The sequence below is a fragment of the Zosterops lateralis genome (genome assembly GCF_965231275.1).
Source record: "Zosterops lateralis genome assembly, chromosome: 11".
In the NCBI taxonomy this organism is placed as follows: Eukaryota; Metazoa; Chordata; class Aves; order Passeriformes; family Zosteropidae; genus Zosterops; species Zosterops lateralis.
This window is the reverse complement of record NC_139771.1, coordinates 9,872,376-9,890,287: the sequence shown is the minus strand read 5'-3', so window position 1 is coordinate 9,890,287 and position 17,912 is coordinate 9,872,376. Positions and strand designations below refer to the sequence as shown.

The window sequence follows — 17,912 nt, the reverse complement described above, 5'->3', positions numbered from 1 at the left end:
CACAGGAAGGCTTCATCTTCCCATCAGAGCAGATAGCTACACCTGAGTCAGCAACACCGATAGTCAATTCACAGCAAACAAGTTTCAGTTTAAGCAAGACATTAAAATTTTAGCTGAATGTATCATTGTCTACACCTCACAAGAAACACTTCTCTAAGAGTTTAATCAACTCAAGGTTGTTTCATTCACACGTGCAAACAAAAAAAACGTCCTCACAACACAACCTGTGCATACACAACTAGAAAGCCAAGACTCAATCAGAAAGGCTGAACTGAAAAAAAATTATGTAGTGCCAGAATACTGCAAGTGACACAACAAAGCTACAAATTGTCTCTGAAGCCCAAGAGTGCTGTAGCCATCTCTAGGATCTAGGTAATCCTAAATCTCCCAGGTTACTTCAGGTCTCATCAAGATCAAAAATCTGTCTAGTTCTTGCAAAGACCTCCCAGGGGCTGGCAGAGGCATTAGTTAACAAGCTATTAGCACTATGCTGTATCTCACATTACTGAATGAATGCCACCAATCTTAGTGCAGGGGACAACAAAAAAGTCCACCCTCAGGCATTGGAGATGAAAGAATTGCAAGAGACAAGGCTACAGAAAAAAGATGCCTCAGCAAGACCAAGCTACAAATAATGCAGAGATTTCTAGGCACCAAAGTGACTAACACTAACAACGTGTTTATTCACACAGTGAATAGGTCAAGATAGTTATATGAAACAACATGTAAAGTCTTGCTGAGATAAATGAGCCTATTCAGATAGGGCTGTCCAACATCTTCTGTGCAGCAGACATCAGGCACAAAAGCTGCAAGGGATGGACTTGTGAAGCCAAAACCAACACATTTGAAATTATCAGAAGTGATTACTGTTTGGGGAAATCCTTGGCCACAACATACACCAAGATTCAATTTTTCCATCTGAAACCACAATTGCTACACTGACTGTGATTCATTGTGCATAGGGCTGTTCAAAGGAAATCCCCATTCATGCAGCCCTGCACAACCCATCTCCACTCTGCACTGCAGCACCAAGTACTGAGGATTGGAGCACATTTTGTGGTCTGGGGTTAGTAACACATCAGAAAGTAACTTGCCAGTTACTTTAGCTTTGCAAAAGATTTGTGGTTTGTCTCAGTTTTGATCATCTCTGATTCTGAGCATCTAACAGAACTGCTCTATGCAGGCTTGTTTTGAAGCATATAAGCCCAGGTACCATGCTACAGATGCTCTGCAGCCCTCTGCAGCTTAATGACAGAGTTATTCCAGCTATCTCTGTCCAACCATTTCCCTGAGAAGCAACAGGAAAGGTAATTAAACTCTAATGTGCTCTGCTCAGTTTGGCTGCAATAGAGTGAATTTTCTTCATGGTCACTGGAATGGGGCTGGGTTTTGGATTTGTGCTGAAAACCATGCTGATAACACAAGGATGTTTTTGTTACTGCTGAGCAGTGTTTACACAGAATCAAGGCATTTTCTGTCTCTCACCCCACCATTGAGTTAGGGGTGCACAAGAAACTGGGAGGGGACAGCAGATCCTCAGTGACTCAAGGGATACTCCATACTGTATGGTGTCATGCTCAGCAAAATCCAGAAGGAAGCAGAGGAGACATTTGGAGGGATGTCACTTGTCTTCTCCAGTAACCATTACGTGTGACAGATGGCTGAACACCTTCCTGCCCCTAGGAAGTGGTGAATAAATGCCTTGTTTTGTTTTGCTTATTAAACTGTCTTCATCTCAACACACAAGTTTCCCCCTTTTACTCTTCCAATTCTCTCCCCCACCCATCACAGGGAAGTGAGTGAGCAGCTGTGTAGGGCTGATTTGCTGGCTGGGCTTAAACTATGACACGTGCAATTGTACTTTCAGTGCAGACTGGAATAAGCACTTTGGAGTTACCCTCCAAATCTGAATTTCATCAGTTCATTTTGACATTCAGGCATAATACTCACTCAGTGCAAACACACAGCACCAGAAGTAGCCCAACACCCACACACCCCAACACCAGAACTGTCTCACCAGGCCACTGCCCGTCAGCACTGCTGTGATGATGTGAAACACCCAAAGTGAGCCCTCATCCTATCTTCAAGCTCCAGCCATCACCATAGCATTGCCCATGTGAGTGTCAAGCAGGAGGGGGGACACAGCCAAGCTGCTTTTTGCAGCTGCACACTAAGCAAGGATGTGCAGGACACAGTCACTGCAAAGACATTCATGTCCTGGAAGGCACTGCTCCTTCTCCATGACCATTATGGAGTTGTCTTCAAGCTTCTGTGTGTCACCCAGGTAAACTTAATTCCCCATGAGCTCTCACATACAGACATCTATCTTCACCCTTCACTGGAAACCATGACTAGCCCTCTCCAGGAAGGAATGGGGTTGCTTTCTTCCTGGAATGCCAATTCTTAAGTAAAGAACATTGTGCGCTGCATCTTGAAGGAAAAATGCTCTCTGCTCTTTCTGGGGAAATGATGAAGCTTCAACACAGTTTTGTATGCTTGTGCAATGCAGCTGTAAACACACTTCCATCTGCACATCACACAAGGCTCTCCCCTGCACTGTGTCGATTTGAGCCCTGTGTGTTTAACACTCCACACACAACAGCGCTGTGTTTATACAGTTTCAGCTACAAGCTGCTAACATAAGGAATAGATGCTTGGCTCGAGGTCCAGGTAATTCATCCTATTGTGGCAGCCACTATCAGACAGACTTCTTTTGAGAGGAGCTTTCATGACTGGGAACATGATGCTGAATCTGCAGAGGCACAGTCTGCACAGGTAGTTTCCAAGTACCTTAAAGAGGACCATCTGGGATTAATGGCACAGCTTGAGCACACATTGGCCCCAGCTGTGCGACACCCACTCATGCAAACCACACACCCCCCACCTCCCACTCAAACTCACTCCCTGCAAAGCAAAGCTCTGCTTCAATTGTGTGGGTTTTGCATGGCCCTGAATAGGCCAAGTCCCCATCTCACCCCAGCTGCCATGGGCTCGCCAGCCCCAGGCCCCAGAGCTGCCCGCCTGTGCCATGCCAGGGCTCTGCTTAGGGGGGCCATCCTCTCACTCTCCTACCAAAAGCCTGAGGCAGATCTGCTCATCTGACACCATCGGCCTAATCCAACTTAGTCAGGAGCTGCTCAGCTGCTAACCCTGTTAGCTCTGGGTGCCAACAGAGTTTCCAAACTAGCCAGTGCTCAGAGGGATACTACCTTTCCTCTCCAGAGCTGGACTTTAAACCCTCCAACTAAAGGCTTCACACAAGTCTCTCCAAACTTCACAAGCTTGCAGGTCTCTCAGGGACAGCACTTCATCACACACATGCTGATCAAGAAGGGTGCAGACACTTACCCTCACCAGCTGCAAAGATCCCAATTTTAATCTGCAGTTTCGCATTGTTCACATTTGCAAGCCTATTGTATTTCACATTTTTAACACAACACTAAAAATGTAGAGCACTGGCTCTAGGGGCAACTTTTCTAGAGCTGGAATAGTTGTAGCAACTCAACAAGCTACACTGCTCTGTCTGATCTCCCATACTTCTTTCAGGTACCTACCAGGTTTGATGCAGCGTTAGACAACATAGGTTTTTAGAAATTCCTCCATTTCACCACGAAAAATTTTTACTGGCATACTACTACCTCCATCCAGACACAAGAGCCCCATGGGTGTTTATCTTACTCCCAGAGGAAGTCTGGGCTGCTGCTTTCAGCTTCTACATTTGAGCTTAAATATTCCTGCTAACCAGGTATTGCTTCAGAAATTTGAGTTACTTTTCTTACAGGTAGAGTAAGAAATACTCTGCAGCTTGTTAAAGCCTATGTTTAAGTAATAAAGTTAGTTAATTTAAATATCTGAACTTCCTCTGCCTTAGGCAGTGCTTTCAACCAATAACTGCAGCACTATGTGTGAAGCAGCTCATTTTTTCCTCTTTGCAATTAAAACCTTTCAAAGCAACAGAGTTTTCTTCAGTTATTTATCTATATCAGAGGAAATATTTCTTTACTCAAACACCAAACTCAGAGCTAGGCTACAAAATGACAGCAAAATCTTAAGTGTTGAAGTAGGGCTTTATGCCACTAACTTCAGAGGGCTTCCCTGTTTGAGTCAAGAGTCATTCAGGAGAGCTTTCCACCCAGACATCCCCACTGTTTACAGGGCCTGAACCACCAGCTCCTCACTCAAGTCTCCTGCTCATGGTGCTTTCACGGCAAAGCAAACCTCCATGAGACAATCCACATAGAGTAGCTCCAAACTGCCTCCTTCCAGAAAGCAGTAGATTGGGATATACCCCAGTGAGAATCCCAATGGCAATGCAGTTAATTCTCTGAGACAAGGTCTTTGCAATATCCTTGTCCAGGAGTAGCACATGCTTCTATCCCTATAACTGCAGATGTCTGCAAGTCATTAGCACGCTCAGCAATGCTCACTGAGCAGCCACAGATCATTCAGTGTGACAGCACCAAGGGCAGTGCTGAGCCACCCTGCTGTACAGTGGCTGTGAGCTGAATGCAATCAGTGTTACTTCATCCACATTTATGGAGAGAACTTGGATCACTAGAAGACTACCTCAGGCTCCTCTATGTTTTTTGGATGCAAAAAATGTAATTGGCCACCTGGGAGCTGCAGCTGCTTCCACATGGCTCTGGGGAGCCCCAGGGCACACTGCAGCTTGGGAATCTGCAGGCACTCCCAGGTCACCTTGTGACCTCCCACCAAGTAGACAACTCAGTCGGCCATTGGCATCTTGATTGAGCTGGCAATCCCTACTCCTGCTCAGCACTCAGGTTAGGCTACAGAAGTACAGTTAGTACAGGAGCTGTTTTATTAACATGCAGCAACCTCTGCAAGCTGGGGTCTTCTCCAAAGCAGCTGCATTGGGCTGTGGCAAGTTACCCTCCTCCCTCTGGCCACCCCATTCAATGTCACTGTTCAGTTGTCCAAGACATCCTCTGTAAGAGCATCTAACTCCCACAATTCAGCACTAAATAGCACAGGAATACATAACCACAAAGTGCTGAGAGCATTAAGGTGGCACCACTATAGAGGGTCCTGCAGTCCTCATTTAAAAGCCTCCATGTCTTTGTCCTGACTTATGACAGCAGCAGTGTCCAGCACTGGTGAGCTCAGGCTGTGGCACCAGAAGTCACTGCCCTTTTAAGCGTCACCACAAATTTCCAGCCTAGATTTTCTGCTTCTTCATAGCTGCATGCCTAAAAGAATTACCAAAAAAACAGTCCTCAGAAACAACTGAAGCTGTTTCTATTTCACTTTTAATTAGATCATTGATCTTGCTCTAGTGGTTACATAAGCTATAGGATATTTGCATGCAACCACAGTGGTAATCAACAGCCGGAACAAAGCTGAAACAACACGATTAACATCCCAAGTCTTCCCACAGACACTATTGTAAGTCTGCTCAGACACCAACTTGTCCCCCACAAGGGAATTTGATAACAAGTCATGTCTGAGCAAGTGACAACTGCTCAGACAGTCATTGCAACTAGAGCAATATCAGCAAACAGCAGCCCTTCAGGAACATCCAGCGCTAGAGGAGGCTCAAAGATGCCTAGACTTCAGGATTATTCAGGAGATCAACAAGCAGAATTACTTCTAGTTTTGCAGAGAAATCCTACAGAAACTGTCTAGCTGTGATGGTGAGACAACATATGATACCTAGCACCATTAAGGTGCAAGTTAGACACCAGTTTTGTTTAGCAAGCCAGCATTTCCTGTTCCATAGCAAGGATCAAAAGCAGAGAGATAAATCCAAGATTTGTGTCTCACACTATGACAGATATAAAGTGTATTTATTACACTGTCAGTTCCCAGCATGGAAAATGCATTTAAGACAAATGCAGGACCCTGCACATATACCCCAGGGTCAGGCTCTTTGCTCCTGTAGTCTGAGATCAGGGAAACCTGCTCCTACCACTCGCCTTATAAAAAAGGGAGGATCTATGCAAAGGTAAAGCTCACCTCCAAGATGTACCCATCAGTGGTTTAGCACTGAAACTTCAACTAGTTCCAAGACATGGATTGCCAGTATTTGCCTATGGAAAGTCCACTAAAACTGCTACGCCTACTACTGCAAGCTTATTGTGAGAAAAGGGAATGCAAAACATTTAATTACACCAATTAAAGGAAACACAGAGCAAGTTAGTATCTAGCCAAGGGGGACAGTATTTCCTCTTCTGTGTTTGAATAGCCTTCAAATGCACGTATCACAGGTGTTGGCTAAGCACAGTTCTCTATGCTGTGCCTCCTGCTGCAGGGCCCCAGAGCAAACAAATACACAACATAGCTCACCACTTGCTCATTTTGGGCCCACCAACTACAACAGTGCATTTTAATATAAGCTCAGAAATACAGAACGCATTGTCTCCTTACAAGAGAGGCCACAGACTAATCAAAACCAGTAGACAGCCATAAGCACACAGGGTAACCCAAAATTGCTGTGGGCTGTGAACTGCAGAGGAGAGCAGCCACCAGCTTCCTACTCCCAGGTCAGGCTGGGGCAGTCCCCAGGGCAAGACATGCTCACAGCACTAATGCAAAGGATAGGAGTTGGCATTTCAGAGCAGCATATAATAGCTCAGCCCAGAGCTCATCACACAGGTTTCAGCACAAAAAGTGGGTGGCAGCACACCAGCCATGGGCTAGCAGTTGCCTCCAGTGCTTTCAGCTACTGCTCTGCAACAGAGCAGCCACGCACAGGGCTGTGGTCAGTGTTGCAAATGCCTGCACCCCACCCAGGCAAGCAGGAGGCAGCAAGAGCCACCCCAGCAGCAGGAGGAGAGCAGAGGGCGGCTCTCTGCTCAGCGCAGCACGCACACCATGCCAGAACCGACCACAGCAATGTGACAGTGGGATGTGCTGCAACAGCCATTGCCCAATTTGCCCCTCTCAGCAGACAGGCTGAGTGTCAGCATGGCAGTCTGTGCCCACTTCACCCTCAGAGGACCCATCATTTGGGAACTGTGCTGCCATACAGCCTGGCCAGCTCATGCCGGAGTAATTCAATGCTCTGACAAATAAATGCATCATGATTTACAGCATGGCCTGAAGCAAGGGAGAAGGAGCCATAGCCCATGATGTCATTGTAGCCCACAGTCATTTTTGTGCTGTTACTGGGCAATGTTAGCAGGAGAGTTCATGCAACCTGCTGCTGCTGTTACATGAAAACAGCTTGTCACTTCGCAAGAAAAGCCACAGCCTGGATGATCAAAGCTCTGCCATTACCAGCTCACCAGCCTGATCAGTAAAATTTGCTGTATTTCAGTGACCCAGCCAAAGTAACTCTGAAGTACCTGCTGAATTTAGGCTTTAAAGTAAGAGACTGCCTTCTGTATTTACTGGTTCCCTCCCATTAGTTTAGTTGCCTACTTCTCCAGGTTGTAAGGAACAGTAAAGGGCCATCATCTGACTCAGAGGAAGCATCCCGCTAGTTAACCAGACAGTTCAGCTGCTTCTGTGGCCATTCTCTTCAGATATTTTAGAGAGACGTGGCTGTTTTCTTTCAAGGACTGTATCAGCAGGAAGTTCAAACAACTTCAACCCATCACACCAGGGGAGGCAGGATTCAGCTACTCCACCCTCTGCCCACTCCCAGGCAGCCCAGGGCAGGGTCTGCTGCCTTACTTACCACAAGAGAGGATGTGCCAGGCAACCCTTGTTTCCCCAGGAACTTGGGCAAAGTTTTATCTGGCTGCTGTTTGAAGTGGCCTAGCTTGTTTTCACTAGCACAAAAAATCCAGTTTATTCTTGCAGTGGTTGTATCCAGTTGCCATGTACAAGCACAGTAGGAACTAGACATAGCACACATCTCACTATGGATGTTAAGACTTCAACTGCTTACAGCAGAATAGTGCTTACACAAGGATTTGCAATCCATTAGGTGAACCCAAAGCCCATCACAGCAGATCCAATCCTAACTGTGATGTACCAGATACTATGCAGGCATGATCAAAATTCAAGGTTAGTTGCAGGAGGGACCGAGAGCCAAGGCAGGCTGACAGACAGGTTAGAAACCACATCAGAGCCCAGAGAATCATCTGGTTAAGATACAGCATACACTTACTGCAAGGCTTTTGAGTACAGAACTGGGATTTATCTCCTAATGATGACCTAGAAGAAAGTCCTCCCTATTAGATTACAGAGCACTAGTTCTTCCTTAGGAGAAACACAGGCAGGAGTGCAACAACACAAACTTTTGCCTCGTGGGGAGAGAAAATCTGCATCAAGTCCTCAGAAGCAGAACCTAGGGGAAAAAACTCACTAGAGTTTCATTGCACCAATCCAAATAAACAGGCAGAGCTTGCTTAGCCCATTGCACAGAACCTCAGATCTCACTTGACTCAACTCTGAACCCGAGGTCAAGTTCCCAGGAAGAGCAAGGGTAGCTCTACTCACTCCAGCCGGTGGGAGGCTGCAAGAGGGTAAGGGTGAGTGTCCAGTTTTACCAAGCACACAGACAGACAAGTACAGCTATCAATAAATGATATAGAAGCAGCTAGCACAAGTTTCACAGACACAGCATTTTCATGAAACTGCTACTCATTCCTCCAAACACCACCTAAAGACACATATTGTTCCTTCACCGCCACCTTTGACCATTAGCAGGAATTCACCCTGAAATAAGCTAAGCAATGCCATATAGTGTAGGCTGTAGCACACTGCTCAAATCTCCTAACAAGTGGGGCTTTCCCCTAGTCTTTTCTACATATATTTTGGGTTGGATTCTTCCCACAGCAGTTAACATTTAGCTACACCAGTATTTCCTTCCTCTGGCAGAGACACACTTGGTATATCCGATTCTGTTTTTCTTGCCACATCCAAGTTGATTGCATCTACCCATCCTCACCTACTTCCACCTACCATGTGTGCCCATCACTACCATGGTGCACTCCTTCTCCCCATGGGTGGGTACTCTAGAAAAGGACCCACAGCACTATCGAAGGACAAAAAAAAAAGCGCAAGAAAATCCCACAGGCACCTACAGTTTGTCTACAGAAAGCCTGGCTACCTCACCAACAGCCAGAGTAACGTTCAGTGCTTTATAAGCAAGTCACTGTGACAGCACTTCAGGCACACTGGTACTGCACTACAGAGCCAAACACCACTTCACTGAGCTCTGTGTCTTTTTTACTGTAAGGACTTATGAGTCAGGTAACATATTCATGAGCTCACTATCATGCCAGGCAATAAAAGAAGACAGGGCTACGTGATGCTGGTGGCAGGGACCTGGTAGACATCACAGTACAGTAGAGGTTTGTTCACTCCAGCATCACCAGCAACACACTTTCACTCTGGTGTGCTTGCTAAACATGCATTAGTGGTCTAAACTTAGCAGACTCTTGTTCAGGATCCAACTAGCTGCTCATCAAAGTCTTTTTCTGAGGGGCAGAGAGAAAACAGAATTCCTCTGCAGCCTAGGGGATTCAGAGACCATTGTTTTACTTCGCATTGCTTGGAGCGGACACAGAACAATGCTGGCAACATAGCAGCATGACCACACACAAGGCTAATCACATTCTTAAGTTACAGTTGTAGGGTAGAAAAGAGTTATCCTAACCCATTTAGATTTAAATATCCCCATGTAAGTCAATACAGGACATGGAATTAGAATATGGAGCAGTTAAGATTTCAGTCCATCTTGAATAGCTGGCATAGCCTTCAGTGCCTTAAATGAAAAAGCTGTTTAGCACATTAGTCTAACTGGCCCTAAGTAATTTTACCAAAGCTTGATCACTTTACAAGTTTCCGCTCATATGTAAAAGAATGCAAGAACAGTCTGTGTAAGCTACCTTAAAGTTTCCTGTAACTTGGAACTCATAGTTCAGGCAAAGGCATTTTTTCATTAGACCAGCAGTCCAACTACCAAAACAGAAGGCCCTGAGGAGGCCAAGCACCTTTCAAAGCTGAAGCCACCTCCAGCAAAGAGGTCCACTACCCATCTATCAAAAATTATTTTCAAGGGGAAGGAATGTCACATTTCCAAGAAGCAGAAATCTGTTTCCAAGACACACTGGATATTTTCCAGAAAGCAGCATCCAGTCACAGATAAGTGGCAGACAGTATTTTGACTACCTCCTTATGATGTGTTAATAGAACATTGAGTGAGACAGAAGAACCCGTAAAAGTACACAGGCTGAAAACACATTCTTTTTTCAGTTTTCAAAGACTTAGCTCTAAGCGTTACAGACAACACATTTAATGTTTTGCAATTTTCCCTCTAGAAATGTAGTTTGTTTTGTCAATCTTAAATGTATCAGCAGCACAGGGAAGAAAGGTGGTTTTCAACTGTTTTCCTAAAATGAGACTTCTATAATGTCCTCAGACTCATAGGTCATGATACTTTCACCTTAAGCACACTATAGACCACAGTGTGTGCATCAAGTACTTGGTCATTAACCAAAACCCCACCCAATGTACAGGTTAGGTTTGGTCAGTACTCCTGCAGCTGGAATATGCCACCACCAAACTCTTCATGAGGCAAGTACCAACAGACCATGATTAAAACCCCATACTCCTCTCACCCATCTCCTTCCTGGAATAGCTTAACTCCCTGAAGGCACTGCAGCAGGACACAGGACCACCACAAAGATAAGCCTGTAAACAAATCACACAACTGTAGCCAAGGCCAGCACTGGATCCTACTGCCATGGCAGCAGACGTGCCACTGCCCATCCATTCACTCGCATTGCCACTTCACATCCTGCCGTTGTGAGGCAAACCAGCTCGGCTCACTCACCTGGTGAAAGTACAGGCTGGCAGAGAAATCACGTTTTTCAGTTTGCTCAATCTGACTGTAGCAGCCCAAGACTGCAGTTTTACTCAACAAGGCAGCTTGGCAACTATCCTCCCTTTACCACTGACCTGAGGCTGCTGGGTGAGGAGTGGCCATGAGAACAACGCCAAGAGGAACTGTGCAGCTGAGTATGAACCTAGGACCTGCCAGCTGCAAGCCTGGGTGCAACTTAGCAGATCTCACCCCAAGACCATTTGCCAGGCTTCAGCCACACAACTTCTCTGTTTCTAAGCTATATTAGTTGACTCCTATTGCTAGTTACCAGAGTTTCTAGAGACAAGCTCAATGCCAAATTAGCTTCAACTCCCCTTCCTTCTCTGGTAAGTACTCTGTAGTGTCAATTCAACCCCTTCAGCCAAGAGCAAAGCCCTTATGCGCTACATTCCTGGCATCCTACTCCCAGTGCCTGTCATGCAGCATGCCACTCAGCACCCAGGAATTTGCAATTATCTCAGTCTAGCAGACAAGGAAAAAAGCTAGACTTAACACTTGTTAACACTTGAGCAGCCCAGCAGCCACCTCATGTTGAGCAGAAGGCTCCATGAAGTTACCTGTTCCCACAACAGCTTTTTCAGAGCATTCACTCCCATCTTTGCTGGATGGCACAAAGCACAATGTGCTTCATGGCCTTTTTCACAGCAGATTATTCATGCAGTCAATTTTTCATTGAAGTGAAGACACTTCATGCCTAGAAGAAAAGCTCCCTGAAACTAGCAAAAGACTTAGAGCAGGGACTAAACAAGGGGTAACAGCAGCAGGAGAGGCTGAGCTGCTAACATGCATCCAGAAAGGGTTGTGGTTAAACACTGTGTATAGGCAGACTTATTTTAAATAGACAAACACTGAATGCCAAAACCTTGCTACTGAAAAGGTTTTAAAATGTGGTTGTAGTACAGCAGCAGTAGCTGAGCTGTAACACATGGCTTCCAAAATGGTCCTGGAAGTTAAATAATAACTGGAACAGGCACTGCATCCACTTAGCAGAGGTCTGATGGCATTATTAATGCCAGAAGTCTAGGAGGCGCAGCTGTCAGGTTTTCCCAGTTGATTTGGCTCAGAGTTGGCCCTGAACACCCCAGGCACTAAGGGCCAACCTGGTGCTCTCCACCTAAGAGCCCTTACTAGTTTCCTTTTTTTCACTTCAGCTCCAGGGTCTGCAATGGCCCTGGTTTTGTTCAACAACATAAAAAGAGACTAAACAGTAGAAACAGAAAGGAAGCCCCAAGCTTTTCAGAACCTGCAGGGAAAAACGCACGAGGGGAAGGTAGTGAACCCCATGGACACTGCACCTGCAGGACAAGGCGCCGAGGGCTTCAGCCCTTCAACCCAGCAGAACACTGCAAGGCTCACTTAGATTGTCTTTTCTGGAAAGGGCATTCAGAATGTTTTTTCAGGACAGGCTCAGTTTATCCAGGAGGCACAGTAGGGCTCCTGTGCCACTCCTTGGCTCCAGCTCAGGTGGCAGAGCTGTACACTCTTTCATGCAGAGGCTGGGATATGGCAAAAGCATTAGAAGTCATAGTCATTCCATTTTCTGAAAGCTTCAAGTTCGCAGGGTTTGGGTTTTTTAAACTTTATTTGGCTTTTTAAATAGCCAACACAATGCAAGCAAGCTGTAAAACAAATAGACATGTCTTAAATGATTACAGACACCCTGCAGCTCAGCCTAACCACGTAAAGGAGCTGCACAGTCACAGCAGCTTTTTTAAAAAGGAAGTCACTGAAAGCCAGACCTGACTGGAGTAGCCTTGATCTCCCAAACCCGCCACACTCGGGAAGTTCCACAGACAAATAGGAAGGCAGCTGGAGCAACAACATTTTTCTAGGGAAAACAATAAAATAGGAGGAGAGTGCTAGCCTGGTGTTCGAGCTAGTCCAGCAGCTGCCACAGAAAGGTGAGCTCTGATGTTAGCAAAAGCACAACCGAGCAATCAGCAGCTGCAATGCAAACCCCACTGAGTGCAAAGGGAATCCATCTCTAAGTAAATAATTAGCACCAGCTTCACTCTCAGCTGCAAGTACATTAGCTGTTCTACCCAGGGAGGACCATCAGCCACTTAGGACCAACAGTCTTCACTTCTTGTCCAAAGCTGCTTGTACACATTAGTAGAGAGGAAGAGGGTACCTAGCTACAGGTTTCCAGAGAGGGCCAGGTCTCCCCCAAACTGGAGAAGTTTCTAATTTCTTGCTATTGTAGTTAAAGCCTTTGAAGAGAAACAGCTTTTACCTTGGCCAACCATTTTAGACAACTGAGGAGAGCTACAATCGCCTAAATTCAGCTGTGCAATTCATCGAGGCCAGAGACCTCAAGAAGCAGTAGTTATAGCTATCCGACAAAGAGCCAGAAAAGGCACATTCCTTCCCAGAGATCTCTCAAGCATTCAGATTACTGCTTTACAGACTACATCGTGTGGCCACACCTGAGCTATTCCCCAGACGGTCACCGAACGCATTCCTAAGGGATCATCCGCAATCCGACGTGCATGCCAGGAGCCTTGGCCTCCAAACCACCAGCTATCAACCAACTGCATGCTCCAGCATGGAACGGGCAGACAAATCTCATACCAGCCTGGGTGATAGTAGCTCAAAGCACTCATTGCCTGGGCTTAGCAGGGTTCCTTGAGCATTTCCTGCTGTGACCTACCGCAGGAAAAAGATTGAGAGAAAAGTGTTCAAAGGCTGCAACTGTGCTTAGGCAAGCACCAGTGCTAACCTGAACACTGGCATCATCTACTGGGCTGTGGTGAGAAAAATATCCCCACTCTTAATACAACCTAGGGCTGTAGCTATTCCGCCCAGCTGCAGAGTCTGGCTCCAGCACCCGCCGGAGCCCAGGTACGCCCAGCTAGAGCGCCATCCTCCTGCCGCACACTCCTGCCGGGCTGCCGGAGGGGTCGGCGCCTGCACAGGGAGAGAACACGCTCTGCCACTCGGTTTCTTCAGGAAAGACCTGAAAGCAAAGCTTCACCTCTGAGGTAGCGACCAAGAGGGACAGGCTGAGGACAGGAGCTCACTGCCAGCTCCGAGAGCCGGGCTGTGGGGCAGCCCCACGGCACACACAGCTCTTTAAAGACAAAAGCAGCAGAAGCCCCTCGGCTTCCGAGCCCGCAGCCCCCACTGCCCTGCGCCCCGTCATGGTTCCACCAGGCAAAGGTCCAGCGCAGGAAAAAAAAAAAAAAAAAAAAAAACAACAAAACAAACAAACAAAAAAAAAACCACACCACACAATAAAATGAGAAAACAACAAAACGGCCCGCCGGAGACGTACTCACCGATGGAGACCAGCTTGATGCTCTCCCGCTCCAGGAACTCGAGGGCCACCGAGACGTTCTCCAGCTGCATCTGGCGGAAGGTGGGCCGCTGGTGGTACTTGCGGTACATGCGCTTCTGGCTGAGCACCTCCAGCAGAGCGATCAGCCGCAGCCCGTCGCTCAGGTCATGCTGCAGGTTCCCGATGCGCTTGTTGACGCAGCGCAGGTGCTCGTTGCACCAGCGGGTGAAGGTGTTCTGCTGGATCCGCTTCCAAGGCGCGTCCTCCGCCAGGTCCTTCTCGGTGGCGGGCATCTCTCCGTCGGGATCGGCCGCTCTCTGCGCGCCCTGACCCCGCGCCTGCGTGCTCATGGCCAGCCCCGCTCCGCCTCCTCGCTGCGCTGCGCTCCGCCCGCGCCCCGCCCGGCCGCCTGCGGGAAGGGAGTGAAGGGAGTGAAGAGAGCTGCGCTGAGTCCCGGCACTTCTCCTTTCCTACTCTCACACCCGCTTGCGCTACCGCTGCCTGACCCGCCCGTTGTGCGCGGCCCCGCGCCGCCGCCCGGGCTTTATCCTCCGGGAGCGGCACGCCCTCCGCCGCCTCGGCCCGCGCCCCACCGCACCGGCTCGCGGGGGCCGGGCTGGGCCGGGCCTGGCGGGGCCCGGCTCTTGATGGACCGGGGGCCGCGCCGGGCCGACACTCACCTGGCCGAGGTGCCGGGCGGGGCTGGGGCTGGGCGTGACCCCCGGGCACGGGCAGTAGCGCAGTGCACGGCCGGGGTGCAGACCCCTCGCCCCACAAACAAATGAATCCCGCAGTAGGAACAGGAGCAGGGCCCCCGACCCACCCGCACACCCCCAGCACAGCCCCACTCAGGCGATACAGGCCAGGCCGTTAGCCGTGTGGTGGGTGACCCCTCTGCGGGCCTGCAGAGCTGTGCAGGGGGCCGGCAGAGCCGAGGCTCGGGGCTGGAGGGATTCAATCCTGCACAGCCCGCGCCGGGAGACGCTCAGGGCGCTCACCCGAGATGCGATGGGGCAAAGGGTCAGCAACCTCTGTGCCGACACGCACGATTTTATCGGCCATTTGAAAATAATAGAAACTTCTAAAAACAGTCAATTACAGTTCGAGTTCTTGAGAAGTTCTTTGCTTTTTCCCCCTACTTTTGTGACTGATTTCCTGGCGCGCCACTCCCTGCTGACATACAGGACTATGACTTGCCGCTGACTCATTTGATGACAGCAGAGTCAATAGAACTACTTCAGCTGCCTTGCTGCATATACTGAATTTTTGCAGGTCACCGAGACATCTCACGACACTTTCTGGGTCACTGAAAGCTGTGGCGAGGTGTCCCTATCCGAGGGAAGCCTTTGCCCACCCACTCATCCTCCCCTTGGGTCCAATCCAGCACGCACTTACTGTCTTGGCTTTGCTACCAGGAGCTGCTCCACTGATTAAGTGAAGTGTGTGCCTGTCTACCTATTTACATCAAGGCTGCCACACTGAAAGGTGTAGGTGTCTTTCAGAGGAGACAAATCCATTAAAACACAATCTATAATAAAGTCTTATTTAATTAAATTACTATAGTCATTCTCAGCCAGAAAATTGGAATACAAATGTCCAATTATTTTCTTTCAAGGGTGTTATTCTAATGCCTCTGCTAAACCATAAAACCATGGTTTCTCTCCAGTGACCTAATAGATCCTTCTGCCAGAATAATTTATATTAGATGCATTTGTTGACAATAAATTAAGAAGGAAGAAAATATGAAGGTGAGGTAAAGTGGGAGCTACGTCTAAACTTCCATTGTTCCCTAATCAGCATTGCCTCCTGTTTTTAAACTATCAAAAAAAAAAAACTATCAAAGAAATCAGAGATCAGTTTTAGTATACTGAAATGTTGAGGTGTTTCTCATGGCACAGCAGCCACTGCCCTTTCCTCAAGTTACTGAGCCAAACACTTGGCAGGAAGCTGCTTTTATTATTAAAGTAAAAACTGACATTAAGTGAGAGCTTTAATTTACAGAGACAGAGCATAGAGATGCTGCCTCTGTGAGCAGCTCTGTGCTGTGAGCCCAGGGGAAAGCAGCCTGGAAACATGGAGCTGAGCCTTTTCTCAAGGACTTTTCTCCCATCCTCCTATACTTCATCTTTTAATAGATACTAATTGCGTATTGACTTTGGCCTGGACTCCTTAGCAACTGTTCCACATCCGGATTAGCTGATTGCTTATAATGTTTTAATTTCCCTTCCTTTTCAATCCCACACCTAGTAATGTACACTCTTTATTATCATTTTGTGCCTGTGCCATGCTGAAAGTTGAAGCTTCAGACATTGTTTTTTCTGTAACAAAGGCAATGAATAGGAATTACACAGGAAAAAGGCAGAATTAGTATAAGGACCTCTATTTTTAATTTGCATATTTTTCAATAAAAGTAATTTTTTCCATAGACCCAGCAAAGAAAATTCTCATCCCAAGGATATACTGTACAATGACATGCTCTGCACACATAAGGACAGCGGTTTCTTTGAGTGGTTTTCCACCACTCCATCCATCCATCCATCCATCCATCCATCCATCCATCCATCCATCCATCCATCCATCCCTCTATCCCATCAGAAGTACTGAGGCACAAAACCAGATGTGAAGTGCTCAGCAAAGCCCTGGCACAGACATTCAAGCCCAGCTCACCCTGTCAGACTCAGGACAAGGGCAGTGGCTGTTGCTGTTGAGACCATGCAGGGTTGGTGGGGTGCTGGTGGTCTGGATGCAGCAGCCTGTGTCACAGCTGCCCTTCCCTGCACATCATAGGGCTTTTGATCAGAATTCAGCCTTTTGCATCCTGACTGCTTTCATGATTATTGGGAAACAAAGACTGCTTTATGAAAAGAGAATGAAAAAAGCAAAATAATTTCTGCTCTGAGGAACAGATCTTGTTTCGTTTCTTTCTTCCCAGTCACAGATGACCCTCACAGCTATGATCTGATCAAGATTTCTGGTTGACAGGAAGCGAAGAGGGGCAGCCCCTCCCTGCATGACACCCCATTGCCTGCATGGGTGACTGAGATCAGGAGAGGTGCCCTGTCTGGGACCTGCCTGGCCACAAATGTGATATCCAGCTGTGGCAGCAACTGCAGGGCTGGGCATCAATGCCTGGTCTCATCTACTGATGAGAGAGTCCCTCTGTACTGCTCTATGATTGCATTCTTTTTGGGGTCACATTTGACCTGAAAAACTGTATTTCCTTTGAAATGAAGTTGGGAGACAGTTTAACACAAGTGAACCTGTGTTTCAAGTTTCATCAGCAGACAGAGAAATAAAAACAAGCTAACCCATGAATCTGTACTTGCTGGAATACCATCTTGGTACTGTATATTATTACAAATGAACTAATGTATGCCTTGCAGAAATACCTTATGTGCATATTTATATGGGTAGATATTTGTGTGGATGTATGTATAAGATCCTGTTTAATTCAGCAGCAGAGGGCTTCCTCTGCCACATACTCACTGTTTTATCATGGAACTGCTCAGAATATTTTGTGTTTGAAAATACAGCTTTGACAAATGGAATAAGCTGTAAGAGCAATTCATTATGGCATGCTCTATTTTTAGCAAAAAGTCACTGCAGAATGTCCCTCAAACCAGAATATGGCATTAAGATCTCTGAATTTGTAGGGAGTTTCTTTGCTAGCAGGATTAAAAGAAATTAGGAGCACAGTTTAAACTGTAAAGGTAAATAAAAGTTGGCTGGCCTTTGCAGGTCTGTTGCTGTTCTTTTTGGGATCATTGACAATCCTTAATGGAAATTTAATCTAATTTATCGTATCCCTGGGGCCCTGGAATGGTACCACGTGGC

General features: G+C 47.1%; 1 protein-coding gene across 3 annotated transcripts in view; it reads right to left on the bottom strand.

Annotated features, from left to right (window-relative positions):
* The window catches only part of FLNB (filamin B), a gene marked incomplete at its 5' end in the record, with an annotated part of 71,563 nt that extends 57,135 nt beyond the window's left edge, over positions 1–14,428 (bottom strand). For all 3 annotated transcript variants that reach the window (XM_083869531.1, XM_083869533.1, XM_083869532.1), the window contains one exon: positions 14,080–14,428. In XM_083869531.1, the coding sequence (XP_083725657.1) occupies positions 14,080–14,428 (349 nt within the window). The remainder of the gene's footprint in view (positions 1–14,079) is intronic.
* Between the last annotated feature and the right edge of the window lie 3,484 nt (positions 14,429–17,912).